At 45.1% G+C, this 13,751-nt stretch overlaps 1 protein-coding gene across 6 annotated transcripts; it reads right to left on the bottom strand.

Moving 5' to 3' along the window:
- Positions 1 to 2,905: 2,905 nt before the first annotated feature.
- On the bottom strand, positions 2,906 to 11,720 carry LOC140708603 (CMT1A duplicated region transcript 15 protein-like protein). 6 transcript variants are annotated; one of them, XR_012088746.1, is made up of 3 exons: positions 10,457 to 10,564; positions 7,382 to 7,586; positions 3,646 to 3,753 (listed from the first exon to the last, which is right to left on the bottom strand). XR_012088746.1 is itself a non-coding variant. In XM_073004706.1 (2 exons), the coding sequence occupies exons 1-2, from the start codon at positions 10,617 to 10,619 to the stop codon at positions 3,170 to 3,172; spliced, it is 747 nt and encodes a 248-aa protein (XP_072860807.1). In that variant the 5' UTR covers positions 10,620 to 11,720; the 3' UTR covers positions 2,906 to 3,169. The 6 variants fall into 6 exon arrangements, 3 of the variants coding, with proteins under 3 accessions (XP_072860807.1, XP_072860808.1, XP_072860809.1); XR_012088747.1 differs by having other exon boundaries at positions 7,382 to 7,566; positions 10,457 to 10,562; XR_012088748.1 differs by having other exon boundaries at positions 3,671 to 3,753; positions 7,376 to 7,586.
- Positions 11,721 to 13,751: the final 2,031 nt, after the last annotated feature.

The raw sequence follows: 13,751 nt of genomic DNA, 5'->3' as shown, positions 1-13,751 counted from the left end.
ATTTATATATAGTTTTTTTTTAAAAAGAATATCTCTTCATATAAATTTTTTTAGTGGTTACAACCAGCTGATGTTGCTGGTTCTAGAGCCCTTTGGCTGAGAAAGCAGATAGCTCACCTGCCCGGCAGCCTGGGTCCCCAGGAATTATCAGGTCAGGCTGAGGACACTGAAACATTTGTCCACCCTGAGAGGACTCTGAGCACCTGTGGTTGAGGCCAAAGGACCACGGGGCTAAGGATGGGGAGAACCCAACTCTAGTGGATATGCATACCTTGGCAAGCTTCTCACTACAGCCCACTGTTCATGGAGGAGCTGGGCCCTGCAGATCGACCAGAAACCCCACGATATGCCACCTTCTGCCCCTATGTCCTGCGTGTCCTGGGCATTGGCGCTGTCTCCCTTGGCAAACACAGAACACTGTTCCATCTCAGAGATTGCTGAACCAGAGAAACAGATGCGTTTATGGTACTGTAAATACTATAGCATATGTGTTGCCAACTACTGTAAAGTCGTAAGTATTAATAATCCTGGTTCTGATTTGAAGGGCCCTTGAGGTAGCTGTGGGTGGAGGATGTGCTTATTGTCTGAGGAGACTCACAACCATTTCACAGGTTTCCCTTCCAGAGCATATGCCCTTCCCAGTGAGATAGTGGGGGTGCCAAGGAGAAAAACGGCCAGTTAGAAAAAATCCCAAGACTAGTCTATGCAGAATCTCTCGCGTACAGACAGGGCATTAATAGCCCAGTGGTGGCTGAGTGGCAGAGGCCAGGACTGGACTTAGACTTTTGCCTCACAAAGCTGTGAGGACTCTGAAACTCCTGCCTCTGCCTCACACAGCCTCGCCAGGAGTCTGCTGAGCACCTTTGAAACAAGTGCAGGGGAAAGATGAAGGTCTGCGAGGCCACTGAGCTCACAATATTCAACTACACTGGTCACCTTTGCATTAGAGTGTGTGTGTATCTGTATGACTCAGTACATGTGTCTGTGTGCATAGATATATCTGCGCATGCCTGTCTGTATGTGCACATTACATGTTTATGCGTATCTGTGTCAGTTGTACGGCTGCGTACCTGTGTGGATATGTGCACGCTGGACTGTGGGTCTCTGTGTGAGGATGTAACATTTGTGTACATGTGAGGATGCATATCTATGTGTAAATGCTCTCATGTTTTGCATGTTTAGTGTGTGTGTATCTGGGCACACATGAGCGTGTGTGTAGAAGTATGTGTCTGTGTGTATGCTTGCTCTCCATGCATCTGTGGTTTTATATGTGTAACTGAGCGTATTTCTACATGTAGGGATGACTGCATGTTCATCTTAGAGGATCTGCATGAATCTGTCCTTTTTGTGAGATTTCTCTTCCCATTCGTCTTAAATCTCTCTCACCGGCTAAATGTCTGTTCCCCATCTCTGTGCGTCCTCTATTCATTCTCTCCCCGAACGAGCTTCTAAGCACCAGTCTCCCTCTGCCATCAGACTGGCTGCTTTCGCTGCACAGTTCTCTTCTCGCCCCGTACTTGCTTTCTTCCCCTGCCTTTCTACCTCAGGCTTCCTCTGCCTGCTTTTGTCACAGTCTCATTGCTTGCTGACTTGGAGGCTAGGGCTGGTGTGCACTTAGCCTCTCCCTTCCTAATTTCTAGCCCTAGTGAGCAATCCTGTATTAGCCCTGGCTGACCTCCACAGGGAATCATCGTGTTCCTCCCACCTTCCTGACCCCTCTGCTCAGCCTGGAATTGTTGTAGGAGATAGCAAGGGCATTCAGAAGAGTCAGTTGGCTACCAGTACCTTGGTGTTTACTCTTTTATGTCTTAGTTCCTGAGTCGGGGGTGGGGTTTCACAGGGAAGAGGTGGTATAGCTAGAAAGCGAACTAAGAACTTCTCCATCTGCTTTACTTTTTCTTTTGTTGACCAACTGTCACCTTTTCTACTCAAAACGGACCAAGAAGTTGTATTTGTCTTTTGTGGCTACTCAAGTCCTACTGCCCAGCCAAGCGCCCCACAATGTCTCAGCCCAATGGGTTGGTTAAAAAAGACAGAGAGAGAGAGAGAGAGAGAGAGGAGGGAGAGAGAGAGAGAGGAGAGGGAGACGGGGAGAGAGAGAAAGAGAGAGAGAGAGAGAGAGAGAGAGAGAAATCACTCTCATTTTTGTATCACAATTGCCCTTCTTTTTAGCAAGTGGGTGAACTCACAGTGCTTTTCTATGAATAAACCATGGATCACATGAAAGATTATTTTTCTTAAAGAAAAAAAAAATCCCTAATCCCAGAGGGGACCAGCAAATACTTAACAGAAGATTATAGATTTCCTGTGAGTGCATATGGCTCGGGGAGACCTGATTCTGTAAAGCAAATGTTACTGTCCTCCTCAAATTCATGTGTCGAATTCTAATTCCGTGTGATGGTATTTGGAGGTGGGGCCTTGACAGGTGATTAAGTTCATGAAGACAGGGACCTCATGGATGGAATTGGTGCCCCTATCAAAGGGACTGCAGAGAGCTCCCTCATCCCTTCTGTCATGTAAGGACACCGTAAAAGATGGCTATCTATGCAGGAAGCCAGCCCTCTGCAGACATGGAATCTCCTGACCATTTGACCTTGGATTTTGCCATCTCCAGAACTGTGAGAAATCAATTTTCTGTGCTACCTAGTCTATGGCATTCTGTTTTGACACCCAGATTAGCTAAAGTGCCAGCATGTCAACTTGCACACATAATTCTTGGAAACTCTGATGCCAAATCCTTGATGGCAAAAGGTGATTGATCTGCCAGAGACATGAGTCTACATCATCCCTCTTTCCGCAATAAACCAGAGAGTCAAAACAGGCAAGAGTAGGTCAAGGTCTTCTAAAAGCCATACCTGAAAGGTTTCCAATAACAGTTGACTCGACAGTAATTTAATCACACAAACAACCACAACAAAAGACACAACTATCAGAGATTTTCAGGATCTCAAAAACACCATCTAACATTAGGGAGTTCAAAAAGGCATGAAGTTCCGGCAATCAAACTTTATTGAAATATCGTTTCATCAACTTGTAATTCTAAGACTAATAATAAATGCTAGGGCAGGGGGTGGCACGGAGAGCCTGGGGCACAAGTGCTATCTTTAAAAGCTTAGCTTGCTGTACCCTTTGGAGCTGCCTCCTGGTCCCCTCACCCTCTGCCCGCCTTTTAAGAGCCTGTCCTGGGCAGCACGTCAGGGGCAAACAGCCCGGATGCCCAGTTGCAGACAGACATCCGTGCCTGGAGGAGGAGGCCGCCTCTGGGTGCAGGAGGAGCTGCTGGAACTCTTCTTCCTCTCAGTCTTCTTTTAATGCCCTCAAGCACCTCCTGCACACAGATGGACCCCACCAGCAGCAGGAGAATAAACAGGCCCTGCAGCAGCAGAACTGCAGCTCTAGTGAATGACACAAGCCTCTCTCCGGCAGGGTAGAGGAGCCCAGGCTCAAAACCCTGGTCTCCGCCTCCATGTTTGCCACCGTGCCCAGGACTAGGGGCAGCATAGGAGCTGCTGGCTGGGGCCGTGCTGGTCATCCCATCCCTGCCACCTGTCTCTCCAGCCACCCTTTCAGCTGCAAGGCTAAGGCCAGTGGCTACAGTAGGTGCCGTGATTTCAGGCAGCTCCTCTCTGGGCTGTTCCTTGGCTGGAGCTCCCTTCACCTCCAGCGCTGTCTCTGGAGGGGGCTCTTCCCATGCTGGTTCTGGCTCAACAGCTGGTGCTGGAAATGCTTCTATTTCTGCATATTGAGCAGGAGCTGAGAAAGGAGAAAGGGTCCCCAGCGTCAGTCACTTTCCACTGCAATTTCCAAACACAGAAACAACCTCCCTGAATTTAAAGGAGTTCCAGCCCCTAAACACCACCCCCGCAAAGTCTTCCAGACTGCAGGCCACCTCACCATGTGCCTGTGCCTCCATGGGCTCCCGAATCTCCTCCTGGACAGGGACAATGTGCAGATGCAGCCCCGATGGGATCTCTGGTGTGGCCTGCCCTGCTAGGGCCTGCCCCGGGCTGCCCTGTGGTACCTGGGTGCGCCTTCTTACAAAGCGCCACAGGCGTCTGGGGTGAGGGATGAGCCTTCTTCGGCATCGTCGGAAAAGGCTCTCACTCCCTCCATTCCTGAAGCAGCAGCCTCTTGAAGTGGGGAAGCAACACGAGAACATCTTGCTGTCTCAAGCGTCTCCCACCAAGTGAGCTGGTTACTGGGCTGACCCTAGGATCTGGGCGCCTGGTTACCCGAGTTCTAAGTTCTGTTCGGGTCTGTCATTAAGGAAGTGAGGTCGCTTCTTTAAGGTTCTGTCCCCTCAGCCCCTTCCTTCCATAAGACCTCCTCAGGACTCCACTGGGATGCTGACTGCTCACCCTCCCCCCAGGACAACTCCTTATCTAGACACCATTATGTCCACCCAGGGCCTGCTTGGACACCTGTGCCTGATGTTCACCGGGGGCCGGATGTCCTCCTCAGGCCTGATGTCCACGGAGGGCCTGATGTCTGCCTTGGGGCTATGTTCCTCTTGGGGCCTTGTGTTCACCTGGGGACTGTATCCAGCTGGGGCCTGATGGCCTGCTGGGTCTTGTTGTTCACCTAAGGCCTTGTGTCCACCTGGGGTCTGGTGATCACCTGGGACTTGGGTATCAACCTGGGACCTGGGTGTCCACTTAAGGCCGGATGTGCGCCCAAGGCCTGAGTTTTCACGTGAGCCTGATGTTCTCCTGGGGACTGGGTGTGTTCCTTGGGTCTAATGTCCGCCTGGAGCCTACATGTCTACCTAAGGCATGGTGTCTACCTGCGGCCTGATGTCCACATGAGTCTGGTGTTCAACATGGGCCTGCTGTCCACCTAGGGCCTTGGTGTCCATCTGGGGCCTGGTTGTCAACTTGGGGCCTGGTGTACACCAATGGAGGGTCCACCTGGGGCCTGATGTCTGCCTGCAGGACTGGCATCCTCCTGAGTGAGGTGGGAGGATCTCTGGAGCTCAAGAGATTGAGACCACAGTGAGCCTTGATTGTGCCACTGCCCTCCAGTCTGGGTGACAGAGTGAGACCCTGTCTCAAACAAATCAACGAAAGACCGCACAAATTATATAGCTATACAAAAATATTTTTTCCTTTTAACCTTATTCTGTGAGCTTTTTTCATTATTTATTTATTTTATTTTCAAAACCTTTTTGGTTAAAAACCAAGACACAAACGTACACTTTCGCCTAAACCTAAGCAGGGTCAGGATCATCAATTTCACTGTCCTCTACCTCCACATCTTGTCCCACTGGAAGGCCTTCAGGGGCAGTAACAGGCATGGAGCTGTCATCTCCTTGATGATAATGCCTTCTTCTAGAAACCTCCTGAAAGACTTGCCCGAGGCTGCTTCAGTTAACTTAAAAAAAAAGGTAGTGATGGAACTGTTCAAAGTTACTAACTTTGGGTTTTCTGCCCACCTAACTGCCAGAGAAAGATTTTTAAAGTAGCGTATGAATTATTGCTTTTTATGGAGATGCCATTATTAAATTTTATAATTGCCCTGCTTTTTCCAAATATGACATAGAAACAGTTAAGTCGATTCAAGATCATTAAATCATATGAAATAATTTTTATATACATTATCTGCTGGGTTGAATATTACATAAGTCGTCTCCAACCCATAGGTAGTCTTATAAAGACAGAGGCATATTTTTTAAATTGCTGAGCTTGATATCAAACAATATAAAGGCTGTTAAGAATGCTGAGATGGATTTGCTTAATAGATGTCAAACCGGCCTGCCTTCACAGGAAGGGCATATAGCCGCCGCACTTGCACCAGACAATTTATTTGTGTGTCCGTGGACAAGAAGTAAAGAAAAGCAATGAATAACTTCCAAAGCAGTGACCACATTGCAGCTGAGCTCTGGAATTCTTAGTAGAAACCATGAAAAGGCAGTGAAAACACTTAGAGCAATTGCAGGTTAGAAACTGGGATTCACAGGAGCTTAATGGAGCACATTATGTTAAGTGAAATTGTAGTGGGACAAGCCGCAGACAAAACTCCTCAGACACCGGATTAAAGAAGAAAGAGGTTTTTTATTCGGCCTGGAGCGTCAGCAGACTCGCGTCTTAAGAGCCGAGCTCCCCGAAAAAGAAATTCTTGGCCTTTTTAAAGGCTTAAAACTTTAAGGGGTCCACGTGAAAGGGTCGTGATAAATCGAGCAAGCGTGAGAAATGTGACTGGGGGCTACATGCGTCAGCTAAAAGAACAAAAAGCTTTACAATGCTTTCTTCGTACAGTGTCTGGAATTTACAGATAACACAAGTAGTTTAGGTCAGGGGTTGATGTTATTATTATTACTTGTTTTAGCTCCTAGGGCCGGGTGGTGGTGCCAAGGTTGTCTGGCTATTTATCTTACTTTTGTTTTTTTCTAACTTTTTGCTTTCTCTCTTTCCTCCTGTCTTGTGAACTAGGCAAGGCGGGGGGACGAGGGCAACAGGAGTAGTAGTGATCTCCTTCCGTATCCCCCTCTTTGAGAATTTATACTAATTAGTGGGAGTTCTTTTGTTTTTACTTTCTGAGTCTCTTAGCGAGACAGAGCAATAGTGTTTTACGTCATACGCTTGTGCTGACCTCTTCTGACGAACCTTTTATCATTTGAAGGAGCAAGTGTAATACACAGGGGAGCAGCAAGCAAGTTTCTATTACTAGTAATACACTTATAATGAGGGTTTTACATTTTTTTGTAGTTGGAAACTGTCTTCTGAATGAAGACGTAGGATCAAACCTGTGTTAAACCTGTACAGGCACACGTACCAACTTTGTCATGTCTTAAGCAAGTTAGTTTTTTTACTGGGTCTTAAAAGCTTTTTCTTAGCAAGTAACACAGTATTTTTTAATAACAGAAACTTTTAAGAGCCAGACGCTTGAACTTGGGGCGTCTGTTTGGGGAAAGATTTAGTTAAAGTTATTTTGAGGCATTAACTCTTTTGCTTCTCAAGGCTGTTGGTCTCTTATGTTAGCCTTTTTATAAACATAACATAAAGAGACATCCAGGCTGCCAGCAATGTTTTCAGCCAGCTGAGCAAATAGGTTTTTTCTGTTTTCTTTTTGCTAAAGGAGGAGGTTCTGGTAACTTCTGGGTTATATGTTTAAAGAATGACTGAAAGACTCGGAATTGTTGCTGGGCTGGACGGGTCTGGGTTTCCTAAGTAGTATGTGTACAGTGAGGACACCTTATATAGGTGTTTCTTCTAACATGGTTATGGGAGGTATCAACAACAAAACAATGTACAGTATATTCATATCCAGCAAGGACAAAAGAGGTCCTTACCTGGGAAAAAGGTTGAATACAGACACAGAACAATAGGAAAACAGTTAGTATTACAGGAAAACTATTAGTCTTAAGATTTTTAACTACATTTACTTGCTTGATGAGTCCTCAAGCTTCGGCCGTGTGTAGACTAGTCAGCTGCTGGTGTGTGACTAGAGCAGGGCTGTCGTTCTCAGCAGCAGCTTGGTCTCATCTCAGGATCGGCTGGGGTGGGTGATCTGCATCCTGCTGGCTGGTCCATTGTCCTGAGCTGCCAGTGTTATCTGACTGTGGTGGATCTAAGACACAACACCTGCAACTTTAACAGCAGTGGGAGTAGACAAGGTTACAGTACAGGGCCCGTCCTATATGGGTCCTAGAAAAACTAAATTTTACTTTAAACAGAGTCACTAGATTTAAAGGGGTGTCAGGCTTATAGGCATTTTCATTTCTTTAATTATGAACACTTTGTATGGCTATTTTTAAAGCCTGCATTTGCTTTTTTAAGGTTAATTCCTTTGGTTTCTGGAGGTCCCCTTTAATTTGACCTATGATTTGGGGGTGGCAGACTGAACACAATCTTATAGGGCAAATACCTAGTTTGTTTGTTGGGGGTGCACTTGACTCGGAGGGGAACCGTAGCCGAAAACCTGGTTTGATCTTAAATGAATTTCCTGGCAATATTTTTTTCAGTAGCTGCTCGAGTGTCTAGTTCATGCGTTCTACCTTTTCTTGAACTTTGTGGCCGATAGGCTATGTGTAACTTTTATTTTATTTTTAACAGTCTTGTTAAATCTTGCACTATGTCAGCTGCAAATGCTGGCCTATTGTCTGACTTTAGAGGTACTCTCAACCTGGGGATAATGTCTTTTAACAGTACTTTAGTCACTTCTTGTACTTTTTCTGTCCTGACAGGGAAAACTAACTTACCCTGAAAATGTGCAAACAAGCACTAGCATGTATCGACAGCCTCCAGCACGGAGCAGTTCTGTAAAGTCTATACGCAAGTTTTCACAAGGTATGGCTCTTTTTCCTGTTTAAGTTTCTTAGAGGAGGGGCTCTTCTCCCCTGCCCCCTCTTGGTAACGCTATTTAGTGGCTTAGCCTTCAGTGAGTAATTGGAATCCAGATGCGGCAGAATCTTGCTGCTTTTAACTTCTGATGTGACCATGGGCTCCTGGGAGCCTAAAGAGAAGATGCCTAGTCTGCCTTAGTCTATACATTCTTCAGCTCCTGTCAGCCTGATCAGGTCAGTATCTGGTTCCTCCAAGGTGCGGCGGCCCTTAGCCGATGGTCTCTTTGCCTTGCGGTCTTGGCCATTTCTTTTATTGCCTTTTGAATATTTACCTTTCTAGTGTCCTTTCTTTTCGCATCTCACACGTTAATCTCTCTCTAGCCTTGTCCGGCTCTTGAATCCTTGCCTAACTTGACTTCTTTCACATTTACATCCACGTCCACATCCTCTCACATTGCTAATTTTTGTTTTTATAAGAGCTGTTGCTAACAGATTGGCTTTTTTTCTTAAGTCTTTAATTTGCTTTTTCTTTTTTTCCTTCTGAGTTCTTCTGCTCTTAAGGCCAGCTGGTGGGGCGGGGCAACGGCACGGGCCCTGCCCCCGCGCCCTGCTGTCTGTCTCTCCTGTTTTCTTCTGATTCTTTTTTTTAACGCTTACTTTTAGTCTTTTTTTTTTTTTTTTTTTTTTTTTTGCTCTTTTCTTTATATAATTTTTTTTATGCACTTGGAGGGTTAAACAGGCATACCGAGAGTCAGTGTAAATGTTTATAGTCTTACCTTTACTGAGTACTAAGGCCCAAATTAAAGCAATGAGCTCAGCTTAACAAGACAGTGTCCAGGGTTACCACCGCATATTCTGCACATCTCTCTCCTTGTGGGTTGATGAAGCTGTATAGCTCCTAGTCCACTGATGCCTAAGACTGGTCCCGGAGGTCAGGTCTGCTAGAGTAAACTTGAGTCCAACACCTCTACACAGTTATGCTTGACGGGGCTCTAGCTGCCGGGAGCAAGGTGGCGGGTTCAGGGTGTTTCCAATTTAGTAGATCAATGGTTGGAAAGGGCTGATAGATGAAAGTCTGTTGCCCCCCTGGATGTGGGCCTGGTCATTATAATAGACAGGTCCTCGCGTCTGCCTGAGAGGCATTTACATAGCTCAAGCAAGAACAGGTCTGAGAGGGCCCACTTGACTATCTTGACTTCCTTCCTTGGCCTCTCTAGGCTCCGATCCTCCCCTTCAAGGTGAGATCTGGGGCGTGTTAGCTCCTGAATCTCGTTTCTGAGGGGGCTGTTGGCCTCAGTAAAGCGGGGTAGGCTGGGACATATGGAGAAAGAATTTCTATTATCTCTGGCAGCTCCTGCAAAACTGGCTTCTCTGGGACTCCCTTTTTTTATTAACTCTGTGTCTGCTGGCGAAGCTGCTCTTACTTTTACTTTTGGCTTTTTTGCAATAAGCTCTTAAACAGGGCTAAATGTATGCTGGTTTTGTCTATCTTATATTTAACCGTGAGTCAATATAAAGGAATTTGATCTAGGTACACTGGCTGTCCTCCGACCCCTGTCACCACCTTAAATACATGGCCAATTGTTCTCTGTCTGTAGTTCCTTCAGTGGGCCATCCAACACCAAAAGAGGGCAATTCTAATTTACACAGAGTTCTTCACCTCTAGGGGGTTAACTTAACTCTATAATCTCCTGCAAAACCTTTTTTAAGGTTCTGTAACTTGCATTGTAATAGAGTAAGTTTTGATGATTTGATGACTTTCCTTTTTTCTTTTTGAAATGTTTTTAGTGGAGTGGCCTTACTTTGTGTCTGACCTATTTTTCTCTCGAGACAAAACAACATTCACACTACAAGAAGGAAAGGGCACAAGATCACTCACTCGTCTAATTCACACTAAATCAAAATCAAAGCTAAAACCAAAGTGTTGTTAAAGGCACACCTGTTCGTCAAGCAGTTTAAGCCAAGTCAAAATCAGAACCAAAACCAAAGTGCCAATAAAGGCACGCCTGTTTATCAAGCAATTCAAGTCAAAATCAAAACTAAAACCAAAGTATCAAGCAATTAATTCAAATCAAGTCAAAAACAAAAACCAAAGTGCCGGTACAGGCACGCCGTGGGTGATCAGGCCACACTTCCACTCAAATGGAGTGGGCAAGTTCTAAAGACCAGTCTTACCAAGTTTCAGATGTCCGGACTTAAAGTGCCAGTGCCATCCCAGTGTCCAGCCACTGTGTTGATCCTCCACGGGGGTCTGCTGTGCACTGCTCTGATGAGACGTTCCTGACGAGACGTTCCACTGCGGCAAATGCCTACCCGGGAGCGCTCTCAGGATCCTCATCTCAGGATGCACATCTCAGGATCCGCTCAAGCTGGCCAGAGTCCCCCTACAGGGCAGGCATAAGCTGCCTAAGGGGCTGCCTCTACCGTCCTTAAATCACCTGGCTTCCCGGTGAAGGAACCAAGAAATGTAGCAGGATGAACCACAGACAGAACTTCTCAGACACTGGATTAAAGAAGGAAGAGGTTTTTTATTTGGCTGGGAGCCTCGGCAGACTCACGTCTTAAGAGTCGAGCTCCCCGAAAAAGAAATTCTTGGCCTTTTTAAAGCCTTACAGCTTTAAGAGGTCCACGTGAAAGGATCGTGATAAATTGAGCAAGTGTGGGAAATGTGGCTGGGGGCTACATACATCAGCTAACAGAACAAAAAGTTTTACAGTGCTTTTTTCATAGTGTCTGGAATTTACAGATAACACAAGTAGTTTAGGTCAGGGGTTGATATTTTTATTACTTTTTTTTAACTCCTAGGGCCGGGTGGTGGTGCCAAGGTTGTCTGGCTATTTATCTTACTTTTGTTTTTTTCTAACTTTTTGCTTTCTCTCTTTCCTCCTGTCTTGTGAACTAGGCAAGGTGGGGGGAGGAGGGCAACAGGAGTAGTAGTGGTCTCCTTCCTTAAAATCAGCCAGGCACAAAAAGACAGCTGCCACGTGATCTGACTTATGTGGAATGTAAAATAACTGAACTCACAGAAGCAGAGAGTAGAATGGAGGTTACCAGGGGCTGGGAGGCAGGGGTTTGGGGAGACAGTGAAAGCATTCAAAATTGTACTTAGGAGGAATAAGTTTAAGAGATACATTGCACAACATGGTGACTGCAGTTAATGTATTGTATTCTTGAAAATCAAGAAGTGTTCTCACCACAAAAAATAAGTATGTGTATGTTCCTGAGTGCAATGTAATCATTCCACAATCTGCTTATTTCTAAACAGGTTTTACACAACATATATACAATTTTATTTGCTATTTAAAAAGCTAATGAATTGTAAAAAGAATTAAGTACTGGAAAACTTGTAACAGTTTAGGACAACTCTCTTTGTAAAATTAATGATTCCTTTCTTAACCAACCTGCCGGTCTATATTAGGTAATGAAATGGGACTTGGTTTATAGTCTAAATCTGAACACAAAATTGTAGTCGTCTTCTACGTATTAACTGATCTGAAAGTAACAGCAGAATCAGAATGAAAGCCATCTTAAAAGAAAATTATCCCAAATGAACTGTTTTATTAGCCTTTGATTTCTTTCTTTTACTTAGAAATAAAATGAATACTTATTATTTTATCAGACCCAATTGCTTCAGGCTATAAACTTGATTATTCAATTTCCACTTCAATGTTTATAGCCTGAGAGACATGCTTTTGAAAATATTCTTGGCTGTGCGCGGTGGCTCACACCTGTAATCCCAGCACTCTGGGAGGCCGAGGCAGGTAGATCACGAGGTCAGGAGATCAAGACCATCCTGGCTAACACGATGAAACCCCGTCTCTACTAAAAAAATAAAAAAATTAGCTAGGAGTGGTGGCAGGCGCATGTGGTCCCAGCTACTAGGGAGGCTGAGGCAGGAGAAAGGCATGAACCCAGGAGGCGGAGCTTGCAGTGAGCCGAGATGGCGCCACTGCACTCCAGCCTGGGGGACAGAACGAGACTCTGTCTCAAAAAAAAAAAAAAAAAAAAAAAAAATTAAATATTCTTGGCCAGGTGTGGTGGCTCAGCACCTGTAATCCCAGCTACTCAAGAGGCTGAGGGATGAGAATCCCTTGAACCCAGGAAGTGGAGGTTGCAGTGAGCCGAGATCATGCCACTACACTCCAGGCTGGGCAACAGAGGGAGACTCTGCCTCAAAAAAAAAAAAAAAATCGTTCTTGAATAAAAACACAACACCTTTGATTCTATGCTATTGTCCTTTATATATTAACTTGTAGAAAAAGAATTTATACAATGAAATTTATTATTCTACTTTTGATTAATATGTTTTCCTTTATATCATGCAGTTTACTTCTTAATCAGTCTCCATAATCAACTGCATTTTTTGTTTTTGTTTTTTTTGAGATGGAGTCTTGCTCTTGTTGCCCAGGCTTAAGTGCAATGGCATGATCTCGACTCATTGCAAGCTCTGCCTCCTGAGTTCAAGCTATTTTCCTGTCTCAGCCTCCCCAGTAGCTAGGATTATAGGCATGTGCCACCACACCTGGCTAATTTTGTATTTTTAGTAAAGATGGGGTTTCTCCATGTTGGTCAGGCTGGTCTCGAACTCTTGACCTCAGGTGATCCACCCGCCTTGGCTTCCCAAAGTGCTGGGATTAAAGATATGAGCCACCGCGCCCAGCCATATTTCTTTACAGATGTTAAATTTGAGGCAATTGTCTTTTAAGATACCCTTTTGTCAGTTTCACTTACTGATGGCAACTTTCTACTCTGAGTGACATGATTCATCTCTGCTGTCAGGGGTTGGGCTTGCTGAGGGAGGAAGGTGTGTGTGTGTGTCTGTGTTTGTTTTGTTTACTGACTGCATCTGTCCTACTGGCTGGGAGAACACACACCAACATCTGTCCTGGCAGTGAAGGAGGGAGCAGCCCTCTGGGCACAGAGAGAAACCATCACTGCACCCAGACTGCACCTACTCTAGTAAAGAACAAGTCTGAGAGCTTACACACTAGTGAGATGGTCAATTCCTCACTCTGCTCACACTAAGGACAAGGCTGTGACTATCAGCTGGGGCAGAGAGTACACAGCTCAACAGCAGGTTTTTAAAAAGAGAGCAGTCTTCTTCCTTCCATGTTAAAAACAATCATAACATGGTTCAGCTGACCACCAAGGACTGGGTTATATCCCGCTGTTCTCTGAAACTCAATACTGTCTGAACTTTTTGGAATCTCATAGCCTTTTCTATCTAAATGTGTACTGTTACTCTCATGGCTAAAAGTTGCAGGGAGCAGTCTCTTTCTTTCAGTTGTGTTTCCAATTCTTTCTGGTTTCCTATACTATGACACTTTTAAACAGAATTTTAAAATCTTCCAGTCAGGCTGCACTCTCTGTTAACGTTGGTTTTTAGTGCACTAAAATTCATAGCATTTCCTGTGTGAAAAATAAGAAGTCACAATTTTATTAATCATCATCTGTTTGAAAGCCATGCTAG

Source organism: Chlorocebus sabaeus, chromosome 16 (genome assembly GCF_047675955.1).
Source record: "Chlorocebus sabaeus isolate Y175 chromosome 16, mChlSab1.0.hap1, whole genome shotgun sequence".
Taxonomy (NCBI): Eukaryota; Metazoa; Chordata; class Mammalia; order Primates; family Cercopithecidae; genus Chlorocebus; species Chlorocebus sabaeus.
This window is presented reverse-complemented; position numbering and strand designations above follow the sequence as displayed.

What these genes read in the sequence shown, in the direction of transcription:
- LOC140708603 (XM_073004707.1), bottom strand. Translation starts at nt 4,159, where the DNA reads ATGTTCTCGTGTTGCTTCCCCACTTCAAGAGGCTGCTGCTTCAGGAAT. An exon ending in CATGGAGGCACAGGCACATG is followed by an intron (nt 3,754 to 3,894) that starts GTGAGGTGGCCT and finishes CTCCTTTCTCAG; the next exon opens with CTCCTGCTCAATATGCAGAA.